This window comes from Dendrobates tinctorius, unplaced genomic scaffold (assembly GCF_039654945.1).
Source record: "Dendrobates tinctorius isolate UK_male_01 unplaced genomic scaffold, ASM3965494v1 ptg000035l, whole genome shotgun sequence".
NCBI classification, from domain to species: Eukaryota; Metazoa; Chordata; class Amphibia; order Anura; family Dendrobatidae; genus Dendrobates; species Dendrobates tinctorius.
The window spans coordinates 43951478-43969580 of NW_027361703.1; the positions used below are offsets into that span (position 1 = coordinate 43951478).

Here is an 18103-nt window from a genome sequence, read left to right on the forward strand (position 1 = left end):
GTGATAGATGCACATGGACACAGGCTTCCTGGTACTAATCATTGTGGAAATCACGTCATGAGGGAAACCAGCCTGAGCTATGAACCAGGACTCAACGGCCACGCCGTCAAAGACAGGACCCCGGAGTTCTGGTGGTAAATCGGGCCCTGCGAGAGTAGATCCAAATGATATGAAAGTCGCTAGGAGACATCGGCGAATAGTTGTATTAGTTCTGCATACCATGCTCGGCGCGGCCAGTCTGGCGCGACTAGGATCACTGGCACTACCTCCGCTCTGATCCCCTTGATGACCCTCGGAAACAAGGGAAGAGGGAGCCGGAACCAGAGCTATGGCGGAACTAGAGCGTCCGCTCCGATGGCGCAAGGATCGCGCGATCGGAAAATGAACCGAGGAACCTTGTTGTTTAGTCTTGAGGCCATGAGAGCCACATCCGGAGTCCTCCAACGATGGCAAATCTGCTGAAAGAGTTCCGGATGAAGAGACCACCTCCCCTTGGTGACCGAGAAAATCTATCTTCTAATTTTCCAAGCCCGGGATGTGGCTTGCTGAGATGGACGAATGGTTGGTCTTGGATCTATGGAAGATGAAACTCACTTCGTGCATGGCCATCCTGCCCCGAAAACCTCCCTGACGGTTGATATACACTACAGCCTTGGCGTTGTCGGATTGAGACCTGATGGGGAGGACCTGCGAAGAGATGGTGGAAACTTCTTAGAGCTAATCTGATTGTTCTTATCTCCCAAAGCTAATGGGGAGACGTGACTCTCGGGTTGACCAATGACCTTGTGCCGTGAGGTGACAAGGACCGCACCCCAACTGAGGAGACTTGCGTCGGAGGTTACTACCAACCATCTTACTGTGGGTAAAGACCTCCCTTGATTCAGGGAGGACCTCTGTGTCTACTACCTGAGGGCTTGCCTGTCCCGCAGGGACGGAGGAATCCGACGGTCCAGGGAGAACGGGTTCTCGTCCCAAGCCAACAGCAATGCATGTTGTAAGGGACGGATGTGGAACTGTGCAAATGGAACCGCTTCCATCGCTGCCACCATCCTTCCGAGATCTCTCATGCTGAAAACGAATGGAGAGAGAAACTGGTCGAGAAACAGGCCGCTCTGCTTGTTGTAAGGCTTGGGTCTCTCCTGGAGGGAGAGTGGTGAATCCGCGGGAAGTGTGAGCCGGTCCTGGGAGAGACTTTTTGCAGTCTATCTTCCGCCCTAGGCGGGAAAGAGTATTTACTGTTATCCACAGATTCCTTGCAGACTGGAAGGAACCGACCCTTGATGAGCAGTTCGTCCAGATACGGTAACAGTACCACTCCCCGAGGGTGAAGAATGGGCATGACAGCCGCAATGACCTTGGTAAAGACCCTGGGAGCGGTGGCGAGTCTGAAGGGCAAGGCCACGAACTGGAAGTGTTCCTCGCGAGTTGCAAAATGCAGGAGCTACTGGAGGGACGGGCAGATCGGAACGTGAAGGCAAGCATTCTTGACGTCGATGGATGCTGGGAACTGTCCCTTTTCCATGGGAGCGACAACTGAACGGAGAGTTTCCACTTGGAATTGCCGTACCGTGACAAGGCGATTAACAATTGAGATCCAGAGATGGGTCGCATGGACCCATCCTCTTTTAGAACCACAAAAGAAGGACTGAATAAAATCTTCTGAACCCTTCGTGAAGGGGGACCGGAATGATGACTCCGTCCCTTAGAAGAGCCTGAACAGCCCGAAGGAAGGCTCTTGTCTTTCTCTTGGAGGAAGAGGAAAGGAAAACTCAAATTGGAGGGGGGGGGGGATTGTATATTATATCCGAAGAATATCAGCTTCCTGACCCATTTGTCGTCATTAGGTAGATCTATGAGATCTGGCTCCCCTAGATCCAGAAGCCCTAGGCCTGGGTTTCCAAGAACGGTTAGATCTGTAGGAGATCTGGGAGCCTCTGTCTCCGCGTGTGGACAGACCTGATCCAAAAGAGAAGGTAGAGGACCAACTGGAATTGTTGTGAGAAAATCGAAACACGTCGGCTGTTGGAGCGAAAACGGCCGAACAGCCCTTTGTTGAGGAAGAAATTCACTTGTCTTCTTCCCCGGTAGTATCAGAAATGAGCTGGTCCAGTCTCTCTCCAAAAAGATGACCCGCTTGAAAAAGGGGAGAGAAGTCAACAAACTTTTAGATGTGGCATCCGCCCACCAGCTGCGGAGCCATGGGGCTGTTCTAATGGAGATCGCATTAGCGGCAGTATGAGCCGAGCAATTGGCGGCCTGAAAAGAAGAGTCTACTACAAAGTTCGCTGTGTGAATCATCTGGCTGGCGACAGAGGTTGTCTCCGGAGGAAGATTGGTGCCCTGGAAGGCAGTAATCAGGACTTCTGCCCAAGCGGCCTTGCCTTAGTGACCTAAACTGCGGCGAAGGATGGAACAAACGCCGCTCCTGAAGCTTCCAAAAAATTGAACAGGCAAGGTAGTCAATTTGATGATCGGAGGGGTTTCTGACCGAGGAACCCTCAGAAACAGATAGGAGCGTTGTGGAAGCAAGACACGGTACAGGAGGGTCCACCGAAGGGATCTGTAATCGATCCTTCATTAGGTCTGGATCAAAAGGGTATTTAGCCAGAGTAAACTTTTGCCCAGTGAACCACTTATGGCTGATCCCTATGATACTGGACTGCTGGTAAATAACCATCGCAAACGCTTATTCCTTAAATGAGGAGTGCTGGAACGGGAATATTTTCCTCATTCAACCTCAGAATCCTGTTGACTGATTCTATAAGAGAATCAAACAACTCTTGATCAGTTGGGGGATTCTGAGGGGCTGACGTGACAGATACAAAATCAGAGTTATGCTTGCTGTGAACCTCAGGAGAGGGCGAGCGAGAGACAGGAGTCGCTGATGCGGAGGCGCGAACGCGACTAGGGGACGCGCCATGACCCCGCCTTGGCAGAGACAGTCCTCCCAGAGGGGGAATATAGCCTTGGTGAGAGGCTCCACCGACCGTGACAGGGATGCAGCCCACTCAGGGGTAACAGACGCAGGAGGCCCGTCAGCAGCGGCTGCGAGGGGCGTTGGAGCACAGGTCGGGGCACGTTTCGGACGCAGGCTGGGTCGCGGTCCGTACATAACGGATTAGCTTGAGCACTGGAGTCATGCTCGCTGTGGTAAGGCCAACTTGCAGGTAGTACACACGGTAGAAAAGCGCAGTGTGCTTCTTAGCGGCCCGTTTAGCCTCCTGTGAATGAGGCATAGCGCTCCAGAAAGGGTTAACGGCAGTCTGACTGCAGCTGCAGGGAATGTGCCGGGAAGGGGTTAAGCTTTAATCTGAGGGCAGATGCAGCTTACCAACAGTCCTGTGTTATGTCCCCCGGGAGGAAAACAGTGGCCCTGTGGCGTCACCCGGAATTCGGCTGCTCCTGAAAGGGTTAATCGCTGCAGAGGTAACAGACATGGCCCCCAAGATTAGAATTGCGCGCCTCGTTTGGAATGAGAGGCGCCAAGAGGGGGCGGTGACCGCCCCCTCTTGGCGCCTCTCATTCCAAACGAGGCGCGCAATTCTAATCTTGGGGGCCATGTCTGTTACCTCTGCAGCGATTAACCCTTTCAGGAGCAGCCGAATTCCGGGTGACGCCACAGGGCCACTGTTTTCCTCCTCACGATAGAGCGGGCGGCACTATTCAATTTGCGGCCTAGTAGGCCGGAAAAGCCAGGGACTAAATTTTTGGCCTACCCACTGTAGGTGCTGGGGGCGGCGTTATCGAGGGCGGCGCTATTTAAATTGCAGCCTAGCAGGCCAAAAAAGCCAGGGGCTAAATTTCTGGCCTCCCCACGGTAAGCGCCGAGCGAGGGGGGCCGCGACCGGGCGCCAGTGTACCGCCGCTGACGCTAAGTCAGCGCTTCTCCCGGGGGGACAAAGACCCGACCTCATACCTCCACTCCTGTGCTCAGTCAGGTCGTCGCTGTCCAGGGTCTTTCAGTCTCATCCTCCAGGCGGTGTAGCAGAGCTGGAGGAGGTTTTACAGGGGGGGTATTGCTCAATCGATCCACCCTGTGGTAGGGGGACGGAGAGCTCTGGGGCTGATTCAGGGCATCCGAAAAAGCGCTGTTCAGGTCTGCTCCATGCACTCCTGTGCTACGTCCTGTTGCGTTTGCCCTCGTATCCGTGGAGTACCGACCATAAGAGAACCATCGTCAGAGGAATCAGCCCCATCCGTCGCAGGAAAGTGTACGTGAAGGGTATACTCCACGTGCTTGCCTGTTGTTGGTTCGGGGGAGAGCGGGCCGTAGAAAGGAACCGTCGCCCCCTTCACTCCATTAAAAAATAAAAATTTACAGAAAATTCAAAAATAAAATAAAAACAGTGGGGTCTGAAACCAGGCCCAAGTGCCTCCTAGAGACACTAAGCAAGAACTGGAGAATCTCAGCCAGCGAGAGGGTGTATACTGCAGGGGAGGAGCTAACTTTTTTTCTGGTTTACTTAGTGTCCTCCTAGTGGCCAGCAGCATAACACCCCATGGTCTCTGTGTCCCCCCATGAGGCGTAGGAGAAAGTAAAGAAAAAAAGATTGTGCTGTGAAGTTGGAAAAAAAATAAAAATTCTACCTCCTTTTTTTGTCTTTGTTTTTACGGTGTTTGTTGTGCAGAAAACATGACCAGGCAACAATTCTCTGACAATATAAAACAATTTAAAAAAAAAAAAAAAAAAAAAGTGGATAAGAAAAAAATTAAGTGGTTTGTCATGATATTCTGAGACCCATGTTACTTTTAAGTAGCAGTGCAAGGGCTTTTTATTATTAATACCTTTTTCCCCCTTTACAGTGTTTTCTGGTTGGGTCAATTAATTTTATATTTTGATAGTTTGGATGGACTGCTTATTTTTGTATTAATAAAAGGAGTGATTCTAGTTTTTATATTTTTTCATATGTCTTAAAAAAAATTTAAATGATTATTTTAGTCACGTTATGGGATCTGAACTATATACATAAAAAAACATGGGCTTCAACAGGCTTTCATCTCCTAGAACAACTCATGGGACCGAATATGTTAAGAGGAGCAAATGCGAAGTGGGAACTTGTGGACTTGTTTAAATGCCAAGTGATTGACAGCAGCATTTGAATGGTTAAACAGCAGCGATCAGAGGCAACTCCAGTTGCTGCCATTCGTGCACGATCTCCATACTTCAGCACCCAACATGTGACGTGCTATTAAGAAGCGATATAAATATGTAAAAGTCATAAATCTGCCTATCCTATGCAAACTCTATAATAGAAAACAAAAGTCTGAACTAATATGATAAACGTAAAAAAAAAAAAAAAACAATTATCCCAGATACATGAACAATGATTTACACATGGAGAGCAGATGTTACCTCCGTGAAATCTCCCTTCTCAGCTGCATCTATGGCATTTTGCGCAATGTAATTTCTCAGAATGTGCGCTGGGTTGTTTGCATTCATCATTTCCTTCCTCTCTGCAAAAAAAGTCTCACTAACACCAGCAGCATTTTCTTGATCCTTCTCCAAGCGAACACTAAGAAAGGGGAAGAAAATAAAAAAAAACAAAACACAACTTTTCTTATATATTCTGCTCAACAACCACAGTGACACACAGAATGTTAAACTGTTTAATTTACTTGAAACCAATAGCCTGCCCTTAGAATAGGCCAAAAATGTTACATTGGTGAGGTCTGACTCTGCATCCCTGCCTATAGGGTTCGCAGCTCCATACAATATACGCCATCAGAATTAAACAACTAGAAAACCCTGAATATTAATTGAATAAGGAGCCGGATCATCAGTGGTGTCTCTTGTGGCTCATGGGCCCCAGTGTAAAATATCCAACAGGGCACCCAATTAGCACAGGTCTTTAAATAACATTGGTGTTCTTATACACGCCAAAAGAATACAGTCCCCAAGCAAGACTGCAATCACTATAGATGCCCACCTTCAGATTAGGAACACGGGCATTTCCTATGCCAGTCTTGGGGGAGTCAGCTGGAGTAAGATGCACTGAAATTATATAGCAGCACCCACCTAATAAGCTATTTGGCTGAGCTTCAGGCTGCTGGTGCGCCACAATCTGAAACCTATGCCAGGTAAGGCCTCTTTCACACTTCCGTTTTTGACAATCAGTCAATCCGTCGATTGTGAAAAAAAACGGATCCGCCATTTTTCTTTGTGGATCCTTTTTTTTCCCCATTGACTTTCATTATTGGCGGATCTTGACGGATTGCCGTCCGTTGCATCCGTTTTTGTGTGGATCCGCCAAAATGTTGCTGTCCGTCAACATCCTCAAAGATTTCCAAATGGAGCTTGCAACGTTTTCTTGGCCAGCAGATGCTCCAGACACTGATTTAACCCGAAATATTCTCATTCTCTCTCTCTCGTCAAAAAAACGGCCGGGTGGCATCCGTTGTCATCAGTACTAAAACAGATCCGCTATCCGTCCTTTTGGCGGATTTTAACTGCCACAAAAACTGAAGTGTGAAAGAGGCCTAAGAGATGGAGTAGATTTCTAAAGATGTGAAGCTACATATACGTTTCTAAAACTGGCCATGGATTCAGCAAGAATTAAGCTAATAACTGAAACAACATTGTGTGGCTCAGTGGTTAGCACTGGGGTCCTGGGTTCAAATCCCACCAAGGACAACATCTGCAAGGAGTTTGTATGTTCTACCCATGTTTGGGTTTCCTCCCACACTCCAAAGACATATTGATAGGGAATACAGATTGTGAGGCCCAATGGGCACAGGAATGATGGTGCTATGTAAGCAAAGCAAAAGAATTCATGATGACCATATAGACAAGTCAATGCAAACAAAGTCATGTTAGATGGGAACCCATTTTTGTTAATGTGATGATGATAATAATGTGATGGGTAACGCACAAGCATTCAATATTCAGTATCCATATAAGAAGGGTAAATGATACTGGTAGGGTTACGTACCAGTATTTTCTAAGCCATTCTTCCCAGTGCTTCTTGTTCTCATTCATTAGGTCCTCGGGACTAGTCTGCTCAAGCTTTTGATATTTTTCTATGCGTTCCAGCTCCTGACTTATGTTGGCTTTAGATCCAATCAATGCAAACAACTGAGGATTGCTTTGTGCCAACATCAGCATCATTGTAAGTTGCCTGGAAAAATACAAATGTGCAAAGAGCACAGAAGGCCAAATTGAAGATAATTTTGTGCACCACCACTGCCCTCTGGAAATATTACTTTACAGCATACCATGTATATACAATCTGTGAATGAGCATTATCATTTAAAAAAAATAAATGTCACCTACACAAAACTACCCATCTTTCTCTAGTCTTCAGCATTAGGCCAGGTTCAGAAGATTGACAAAATAATTGTGCGTCGCAGGAGCAGCTTGTCATTAAGTAAATGCACTGTGAAATCGACGAGAATAGCAGAAGCAGAGCTTTTCCACTAACACTGGTCAGCGTGCCGTCCACAACTCATAAGGAAGGACCAAACATAAGCCTTGTACCTGGCCTTAGAGCTCTCATGTACAGGTTGGAGTATGGTGATACCAACCAAGTTGAAAAGGATAATCCAAGATGGACACTGCTGAACACACATTTTATTTTCGTGTGATATGAACCAAGAAAATAATGTATTTTTGGCAATATTTATGACAGAAGACATTTTGAGGAAAAGTAGGTAGAGCTTCAAAGCACATCGGACAAGGTCATCCAACTCTTTTCTAAGTGCGCCTGAATCTGATTACTGCCGACATATGGCTGAGCACTTTCACCTGTCCAAGGCTGACTTATTAGAGCTGAATCCTAGCTACCCTTTAAATTTCTAGGCCTGCGCTCAGGAGAGGAGGGTTAGTTAGTGCAAGTCGCTGCTCATCTAAGTCACCAGCACCCCATGGTAGTGTTGCGGGGGACCAATTGGAAACGATGCTTGCACAATGGCAACACTGTCAAACACGCACGGATCAGACAGAACAAGCTGTGATCGCTGCTGATATAGGAAGTGCGGGCTCAGCTCTTGAGCCTGCTCTGTACATCGCTGTATAATTGAGCAATGTTGGTCAAACTAACAAGAGTATTGCATAACATGTTGCTCCTATATAATAATAAACTCATCTTGCATATAGTATTGATATTTACTATACCTTGCATCCATTTTTGGTTTAAAAGCAACTTTCAGTTCTTCCAAACTAGCACATTGTTCAGTTATGATATTCACGAATTCATCTACATCACCAGCACTTCCAGAAAACTGGCTGAGGACCCGGAAAGTATTTGTGAAATCAGAGCCTTTAAAAAATAAAAAATATCCATGTAATGAAATGTCTACAAAAGAGGAATGATAATAGCTGGTGCATAACAAAAGAAAAAACTTTAAAAAAATTCAGTAATATAGGTTATGCCACCGATGCAACCCTCACTGATCACCAGAACAAAGAAGCACTAGGAAAATCCCCCTCGCACTTCGGCTTTTCAGCTCTGCTCGCTCAGGGAGTTGTCCTTTCCGACAGCTGCCAACAACTTTATCCAACTTTATCCGGTGGAGTTCACAGCTGCAAGATCTTTTATTCCATGCTAATGGCATATTGTAGCAATATTTCACCAATATCCAATCTGGGCAGAGAAGTACACCTGCGCAGGAGAGCGATGCCGGAAAGCGATGAAGGAGGGCGGCAGCGCAAGAAGATGGGAGGCGCCAGACCCGGACCTGTGACACCCATCGGAGCGGACCGCCCCCCCCGTTGAGTATAAAACTTATTTTTCCAATCTTTCAGGTCAGATGGGGGCTTATCTACAGCATTATAGAATGCATCGACCTTCTACAATTTATATCTGATTTGAACAACAATGATCTTAACATCAAGCTTACCTTGACCTGGGATTTGTCAAGGATTAATTTTCTGGATGTCTCCATTAGAAAAGATACAGAGGGCATTATCCAGACGGATATTCACCATAAGGAAACATCTAGTAATACCTTACTTCACGCCTCATCTTGCCACCCGCGTCATCTTATTAAGGCCATTCCAGTGGGGCAGTTTTTACGTCTCCGTCGTATCTGTTCCACTGATATGGATTTTGAATATCGTGCTAATGAACTAAAAGCTCGTTTTCTATCTCGTGGATACAGTAGACGGAGCGTTAAAAGGGCCTATCAACGTGCCAAACATATGAGTCGTAATGATTTGCTATATGGGAGGCGCAATAGGACGGAGGGGAGTGATGTTGTTCGCTTCATCACTTCCTTTCACCCTCAACATAAGATGATGCGTGATGCAATGAGAAAGGCTTGGCCAATCCTTGCGGTTGATCCAATTTTGAATAAATTCCTCCCGGAATATCCATCCATTACTTTTAGAAGGGCAAGGAATTTACGTGATCAGCTGGTGGCTAGTCACTATGTTGATTGTCCACTACGTACTTTTCTGGATGATATACCGATGAGAAATGGATGTTTCCCCTGTGGCAGATGTATAGCTTGCCCTAATATTGAGAGGAGTACTTCTTTTACCAATCATGAAGGTACCAGGACATTTTCTATCAAGCAGCGTATATCATGTACCACTCGGTGCGTGATATATTACGCTACTTGCCCTTGTGGACTTATTTATGTAGGGATGACCACACGCCAGTTGAAGGTGCGCACGAGGGAACATGTCCTGGGTATTGAGGCTGCTGCCACGTGTGATGATGAATTAAGCTTAAAGACCCTGCCCAGGCACTTTAAGCAATTCCATCAGTGTAATGCTACACTCCTTAAAGTGAGGGGCATTGAAGCTCTTAATATTAACATAAGGGGTGGCAAATTGTCTAATTGTCTGGCAAGGTCCGAAACTAGATGGATTTGGACTTTGGACATTATTCATCCACGTGGACTTAATGAAAATATTTCTTATGCCCCATACTTGTAGTTGTATTTTTGAGTCGAGATTTATGAACACTGTGGTTCCATTATTTGTTTTTAACATTTGTTTTTATTATTTTAGTATTCTGAATATGATTGGATGTCATCTGGAAGAGTTCGTAGATCGGCTGGCAACACAAAGCTGCTAAATGGATGCCATACTCTTGCTGCTTTATTCAATTTGACACAATTTGAGATATCTGTATTACCTATCAGTCTACTAATATATATTTTATATATCTAACATGTGTTTATGGGGCAGCACATATTGCTAATTTCATAGTGATAATGTATTTGTTATTTTTTATATTATATTACAGCTTTATGTACTTTGTATTTTTTGTGTACTTCTTGTGGTAATTATATATTGATAATAATTTTTTTGTGTTTTGCAACTTTTTTGCTTTTTTTGGGGTAATTTCTCCATACATTTTACTTTCTGTGTGTGGGTGGCCTGCTGTGATGGTTTCATTATATCTTGTCATACAGTAATTTTTTGTATGTAAATTTTGATAATTGTACTTATTTATGGAGATTAGGTTCCGTATATTATAAATCTAACATTGAATCTGTGAATTGTGAGCCAAATTAGTTTATTTACATCAAATTTGTGCGTATTTATGCACCCTATATGCGGTCATCTATCTGTGGCTTTGGCCATTTGTTATTTTCATAGGCCAGTGCTATGTATTTAATGCACATCTATTCTATCTATCCATATTATTTGGCTACTGGTCTGTCATCTAACGCTGTATTTTCTTATACTCTATTTAATATTTAGTCGTTATTTACATTTATTTTGCTTGCCCCATCCTTTGCCCTTTTTAAATATGGCGGCTTTAGCCTGTTGTCATCTATGCGCGTGCGCTCCGCCCGCCGTTCGGCCGGTGGGCGTTCCTTGCTCGGAGAGCTGGATCACGTGGGCCCGCGTGTTTCCGGCTCCACCGCAGCACTGAACCAGCCGGCCAATGGCGGGCGGCGCGCGCCATGATGACTTCTGGCGGGCGCGTCATATAATGTCCGATGGTCACGCTACTCTCCACGCCCCCTGAGGAAGGAGCCCTCTAGCTCCGAAACGCGCGTCGGGGACAGGACCGACCCTGCTGCCTCCCCCCGTATTTCAGGTATAGCAATGCAGTCTTTTCATGCCATCGCCATCATGCTTATTATGCACTAATTCTATCTATGCACTTTGCATTTTGTCAGGGAATGTTTCCTATGAAGGATAGCGGCACTTGCTATATGATTTATATTATACAGTTTTTACATCCCCTTGACCGTTACTGGCTATATTATCCAGCTCTGCGTTCTATTGCCTTGACGGGGTGTTTGCAGCCTCGTTGGCCCTTCATGACCATTGTGTTCATCTATATGCTGTTCCTTTCCCCTATCCAAATACTGTGTGTCCATATTTATCAATATTTTATTACTATTTTCAATAAACATTATAGTTTTATGGACTTTTGACTGTTTTTTCTTTTGGTAACTTATAGATAAGCCCTGAAAGGCGGTGGCCGCATTTTATAGCGGCCAAGACAGGTTCTCTATGTTTTATACAGTCATCTATGCACAATGTATTAAATAGTTATTCAACTCGTATTAAGTAGATGGGTAAGTAAAGGGACTGTACGTTCTACAGATCGTTCTACATATTGACAACTGACTTGTTAACTCCAAAGGAAATATATTTGGTCAATAACCACTCGATCATCAGGTCCATCCTTAGATTGGAACTCAGTCATTTATTAACAGCTGAAAAGTCAGAACTATAACGCCACATTCACACGGTCAGTATTTTACATCAGTATTTATAAGCCAAGACCAGGAGATGAACAATCAGAGGAAAACTATAAGGGTGAGTCTCGACGGGCCGTATTGTCGGCGCTTTGGACGGAGCGCAAACCTTGCTCCGCCCAAAGCGCCATCCCCTTCTGTACGCGCGGTGATTCTGGATGTGTTCATTGAACACATTCGGAATCGCCACACCCTATACATAGGACTGTGTTATTTACCTTGCGGAGACGGAGCGTCCAGCAAGGTAAACTGACAGGCTGCGGTCTAAAAAGACGTGACGCATGTCCGGAAAGGCAGGGCCGCCGGATGCGTGTTCGCACGCATAGCGGACACAGGATTTCATAAAATCCCCTCCAGTATGCTGTAACATCTGGACACTGCAGATTGAAGGCTGCGGCTGTACACAGCATTCAATCCACAGCTAATCTGGATGTAATCCGGCCCGTGGAAACATACCCTTATAGAAACTTGTCACCACTTCTGTATTATCATCCACTCCTGGTTTTAGCTTACACATACTGTTATAAAATACTGAAAAAATACTCCGTGTAAACATGGCCTAAAATACATCCTAAAGACATTGGGACGCCATAACATCACAACATCCTCCCACTTTACAATGTGTTTTTTTCTGACAATGGATAAACAGTAACTGTGGATGAAGACAAGAAAAGAAGCCATAGAGAAAACTCTCACATAGGGTGAGTTTCCACGTAGCGCATTCCTTGCGCTTTGGACGCCTTCTGTATGCGCGGTGATTCCGGATGTGTTCATTGAACACATCCGGAATCACCGCATTGCATACAAAGACCGGGTTACTTACCTTGAGGAGACTGAGCATCTGCGTTCTACAAAGACATGCCTGGTTTCGTGTGTGTGTCACCCGCGTAATCGGACGCATAGTGGAGACGAGATTTCATAAAATCCCCTCCACTATGGTGTAACATCTGGACGCTGCGGCTTAAACACTGCGGCTGTACGCAGCGTTCAACCCGCAGCTAATCCGGATGCAATACGGCCCGTGGAAACATACCCTTAGGGCACATTTTCAATCGAATAGCACACTGACCCATGCTAGTCAATAGGGCTGTACAGATGAATGAATTTTTTTCTTGGTCTAACTATCCATGAGTAAAAAAAACATCTCTACTACTTTCTTCCAAGTCTCAGATGAGACTCACACATTCAAGTCTATGGGTGCATAAAAAAAACAACCAAAACCGAATCCCACATGGTACAGACATATGAGTGGAATCCGATTTTTATGGACACCTTTCTATAGTAAACCTCCTTGGAAACTATTATATACATTTTTTTTTAATTTAGTTGCATGAAAATGTATCTAACACAGACAACACATGGACCTAAAAAACGGACACACGGATGGTACAAGGATGACAGTCAGAGAAAAAAAGGTGTTTTCTGCATGAAACTCGAAACATTTTTCATATGCTGATTGGGGGGAAAGATCACAAAATGTCTACCACATAGTTTCAACCTTGAACCTGTGTGAATAAATGCTTCAATACCCCAAAAGAACAAACAAGAAAAAGTTACAAAGAATAAGCATCTGCACATCCATGTAAAGACTGCTTGCAAGGCTTATGTTCTGTCTTTTGCCAATTCATTTTACCGCTGCAAGCTTTGAAAGCCTGGTTAGATAAGTAGCATGGTCGCTTTTTAGGCAGCTCCCACCAGGAGGACACTCACTATTTAAAAAGTTAAAATTACAGAAATTAAACAAAAAACAGTCAACAGAAAACCAGACCAACAGAGGAGCTTCAGGAATAACACTGACGTGAAGTGTTTTTGCCTCGGAAGTTATGGCAGCATCTAATAGATACCATGTACACACCCTAAGTCCTTGCATTAAAAGATGATAAAAAGCATGCTTTACATGATAGACAGTAAATCTAGAAGAAAAAAAGCCCAGAACACCGCCCCACTTCACAATAAATCTATACTAATTGTTCTATTACACAGGTTTGTGAGTCTGAAACTATTGACCAGTCTGAGGTTAATGGGTGTAGGAAGTGATAAGCTTCACCTGTAAGGTTCATGGTGTCCAAGAAATCAGAGATTAGTTTGCTGTCCTCGTCAAGCTCGACATGAATAAGACCCAGCTTCTTCCTCATTTTTTGCAGGTAATGTCTTTGGAATTCCACCTCATATTCCTCTTCAAGTATTTTCTGACTAATGTCTACAGGCAGCTCGGGAACTAAGGCTTCAGCAAGTTTCCCTAAATTCCACTTACAGATCTCTGGCTGCTTGTTGTAAGCATAGCGCCCCATATTATCCGAGCCGTTACAGATGTGCTCAGGGTCATACCTGGAGGACAGAAAGCGCAGGAGTTAGGGCCATTGTCACTAGCAGACACAAGGAAAACCCTTTATTTTACCTCGACTTTATTACTAACCTGTCCAAGAAACCATAAGGTCCATAGTCAATAGTGACTCCTACAATACTCATGTTATCAGTATTTAATACACCGTGGCAAAAGCCAACACACTGCCATTCAGCAACCAGTCTGGCCGTCCGCTTTGTTATCTGGAAGAAAAATAATGGAATTACCACTGAAAGACGAGGGTATGGAAAATCCTCTGATTTTCAGCCAGAAAACTCCAGACGACTTCCATCCTCATTATTTGTATTTTACATCCATGTGACATTCGCATTTATACATGTCATTTTAAAATGAACATGACCATAGCCAGTTTCCTAGGTTAATAATGCCAATGTATCTGTAGAAATCGAATATTACCAGGCTTCAGAAGATGGATTACAGTCTTGTATCGATCTCCGAAAGCCAAGGTCCCAATTAACAGTTTGAGGTCTTTGTTGATTTCCTTGGAAAGAGGAACCAGATAGGGGTGCCCTCTCCTTTTTGTTTGCCAGCACCATGGAACCACCCTGTCAGACTTAGGCCTCTTTCACACTTCAGTTTTTTGCATCAGTTATAATCCGCCAAAAAGGCGGACAAGTGGATCCGTTCTCAACTGATGTGAACGGATGGCCCAGGATCCGTTTTCAGACGGATCCTGAAAATGAAGAAATTTAAAGGAATCGCTGGCCGGGAAGAAAAGAGAAAAGAGAAAAGAGAAAAGAGAAAAGAGAAAAGAGAAAAGAGAAAAGAGAAAAGAGAAAAGAGAAAAGAGAAAAGAGAAAAGAGAAAAGAGAAAAGAGAGAGAGAGAGAAAGAGAGAGAGAAAGAGAGAGAGAGAGAGAGAAAAAGAAAGAAAGAAAGAAAGAAAGAAAGAAAGAAAGAAAGAAAGAAAGAAAGAAAGAAAGAAAGAAAGAAAGAAAGAAAGAGAGAGAGAGAGAGAGAGAGAGAGAGAGAGAGAATTTTTTTGGTCCGGCACCCAGAAAGAAATTCGGGTTAAATCAGTGTTTGCAGGATCCGCCAGAGAAAAAAACGTTACAAGCTCCGTTTTGAAATTTTTGAGGATGGTGACGGACAGCAACTTTTGGCGGATCCTCACAAAAAACGGATGCAACGGACAGCAATCCGTCACAATCCGCCATTAATGCAAGTCAATGGGAAAAAAACGGATCCTCAAAAAAAATTTGAGGATCCGTTTTTTTTCAAAACCTGGCGGATTGTGACTGATTGTAAAAAACGGAAGTGTGAAAGAGGCCTAAGAGGCAGCAAGTAACTAAAGCGGGTTCCTGTGAGGACTCCTTGGGGTTATATGCGGATGGTTTACTCCTGTTTATGGCCAGTCCTAGAGTTACACTGCCTTTGGTAATGGATCTGACGAATGAATCTGGCCGCTCCTCCGGCCAAAAAACAGGCTTGCAGAAATAGATTCTGAACATTATGGGATTCATAGACTTATGGTTCAAACTGAAGATTTTCCAATTCAGAGGACACGGTAGCCGAGTCACCCTTATGGCATAACAATGCTCATCCTGAAATGCTACGTTCCCTAAATGCTCAGTTTTGTTTGCACTTAGGGGTCAATACACTGACAGGTATATAAATCCAGGGTGTTTTTGTTTTATTTGAGAATTATCAACATCTATCAAGTCCCCAGACACAGTTTCTTTAGGTATCTGCAACTAAGGCGTGCCCTAAATACCCAGTTTCCAGACACAGGAGATTAGTATTTTAAGGCGCCAGGGACCTGAGGGGTTGATCTCCTTTTATATACCCAGTTACTAAGCAGGAGATGCTCCTCATCACCATTGTTAGTTGAGGACAATAATACTCTCCCTATCAGAGAAGGATTGGGTGGGGGGGCCTTGACCTAAGTGCAATTCAGAACAAGCTAGCCTTACTGTGCATAGTCCATGATTGCTACATGATGCCCCGTGACATCACTTGTCACTTTATTCCATGTATTGTGACACCGCTGTTGCCGGCTCTTTCTTACTTATCTGAGCCGACAACTGAGCGCATGCTGTGATTGCAAACCCTGTCTTATGAGGAAAGGTTGCAGGATTTGGGAATGTTTAGTTTGCAAAAGAGAAGACTGAGGAGACTTAATAGCTGTCTACAAATATCTAAAGGGCTGTCACATTGTAGAAGGATCAACTTTATTCTCATTTGCACAAGGAAAGACTAGAAGCAATGGAATGAAACTGAATGGGAGGAGACACAGATTAGATATTAGAAAAAACTTTTTGACAGAGTGATCAATGAGTGGAACAAGCTGCCACGAGAAGTGGTGAGTTCTCCTTCAATGGAAGTCTTCAAACAGAGGCTGGACAGACATCTGACTGGGATGATTTAGCGAATCCTGCTTTGAGCAGGGGGTTGGACCAGATGGCCCAGGAGGTCCCTTCCAACTCTACGATTCTATGATTCTATGATTGTGCACAGTGCATTGAGGCAGAAAAGAGACCAGCCCAGACTATGACGTATCTATGACAGTGATCCAAACCTATACATACACTATACATGTTTGCTATCTACAAACTCGTAATGACTTGGAGAATCATAATGGCAGGTCAGTTTTAGCATTTAGTGAACAAGGTAAAGAAAAAAAAAAAAAATCACTGTGGAATTGCACTTTTTTTTCGTAATTACACAGCACTTGGACTTTTTCCCATTTTCCAGTACATTACATGGTAAAATCAATGGTGTTGTTCAAAAGTACAACTCGTCCCACAAAGAACAAACCCTCACCTGGCCATATTGAAGGAAAAATAAAAGTTATGGCTCTGGGAAGAAGAGCAAAAAAACGAAAATGCAAATTCCCATGATCGTGAAGGGGTTAAGATGAAATTTACTTTGCCTTCGGACCAGCCTTTTGATATAAGACAGCACCTTGTGAATCAGAAGGAAAACAACTGCTGTGTAAAGAATTGAGGTGGCGTAATACACAGGATACAGCGCATGATACATCTACGGTTAGGTTATATGTAAATAAAGCTTAAGGAGAACCTACCGGTTAAGAAAGAAGACCTGTCGATATGGGATTAGTCTGCACGTTAATAGCGCTGTAAAGCCGCACAGCTGCCGGGAAGGCATTACCTTTATGCCATGTGCACACTATTGACTTAGGAAAAAAAAAATACTCCAAGTGTTTCAAAATTTACTCTAGCAATAGAAAAAAATAATGTAAAGTGTATGACCGTGTACAGCCACGGGCAGAAGCGATCAGGCACATAGTGAGCTCAGTAGTGATCGTGGTGCACCAATATGGCCACAGACAGCAGAAGACACCAATGTAGAAGAGCAGGTACCTCTCGGAAGAACTCGGCGTTTCGCTGCGTTCTCTCGGGATACTTCTCCTGTATGTCTGGATAAAACGTGCCGATCACATAATCCAGCATCTGGATCCGAATATCATTCCTGCCGACACTCGGACCATGGCGTCCGGTAAATTCATCGGTGGGCTTGAAAATCTCAAATGAGCCAAACCTGAGGAAATAAAAGGTGGGTTACCTATACTTATCGGATACATTTATGTGGGAGATAAAAGAGCAATAAATCACGGTCACCTCAGAAACGTGGCAGCGACACGCAAAACTATCGTGCACTTTTCATTCTTGGGGTGGCCATCATAGAAGATGTCTCTGACCACGGTGGAGTCGGAGGTGACACAGGACGCAGCTCTGGTGCTCGGTATTCCAAGGTGGGACATGGCCTCGCTGCACAGGAACTCTCGAATGCTGGAACGCAGCACTTTTCTACCATCCGCCTGTCTGCAACACAAGTATTGGGAAACCCGTAACCCACAGACAGACACTGTGTGCACAAGACCACGGGCAGCCTCGGGGGGCATTCACGTGCTGCAGTTACAGCGGCCAGGCTGTGACAACAATCGCCCTCACTCGCTCCCTTCTATCTCCCTGGAGATCAGCAGTCACAATATGGGGGACGTCGAGATGGTGGAAAGCATTTCATCCCCTCAATCCTGTGCCCACAGTCCCCTCTAGCACTGCAGGACTGTAATACTGGGGGCTATTACGTGTCTTATAATGTTCATCATGTG

At 44.6% G+C, this 18103-nt stretch overlaps 1 protein-coding gene across 1 annotated transcript in view; it reads right to left on the bottom strand.

The window, feature by feature from the left end:
* The window catches only part of SELENOO (selenoprotein O), a 33616-nt gene that overhangs the window by 4322 nt on the left and 11191 nt on the right, over positions 1 to 18103 (bottom strand). Inside the window, exons 2-8 of the mRNA XM_073573447.1 lie at positions 17610 to 17813; positions 17352 to 17529; positions 14081 to 14211; positions 13712 to 13992; positions 8111 to 8255; positions 6930 to 7115; positions 5354 to 5513 (exon numbers count right to left, since the gene is read on the bottom strand). Of these exons, the coding sequence (XP_073429548.1) occupies positions 5354 to 5513; positions 6930 to 7115; positions 8111 to 8255; positions 13712 to 13992; positions 14081 to 14211; positions 17352 to 17529; positions 17610 to 17813 (1285 nt within the window). The remainder of the gene's footprint in view (positions 1 to 5353; positions 5514 to 6929; positions 7116 to 8110; positions 8256 to 13711; positions 13993 to 14080; positions 14212 to 17351; positions 17530 to 17609; positions 17814 to 18103) is intronic.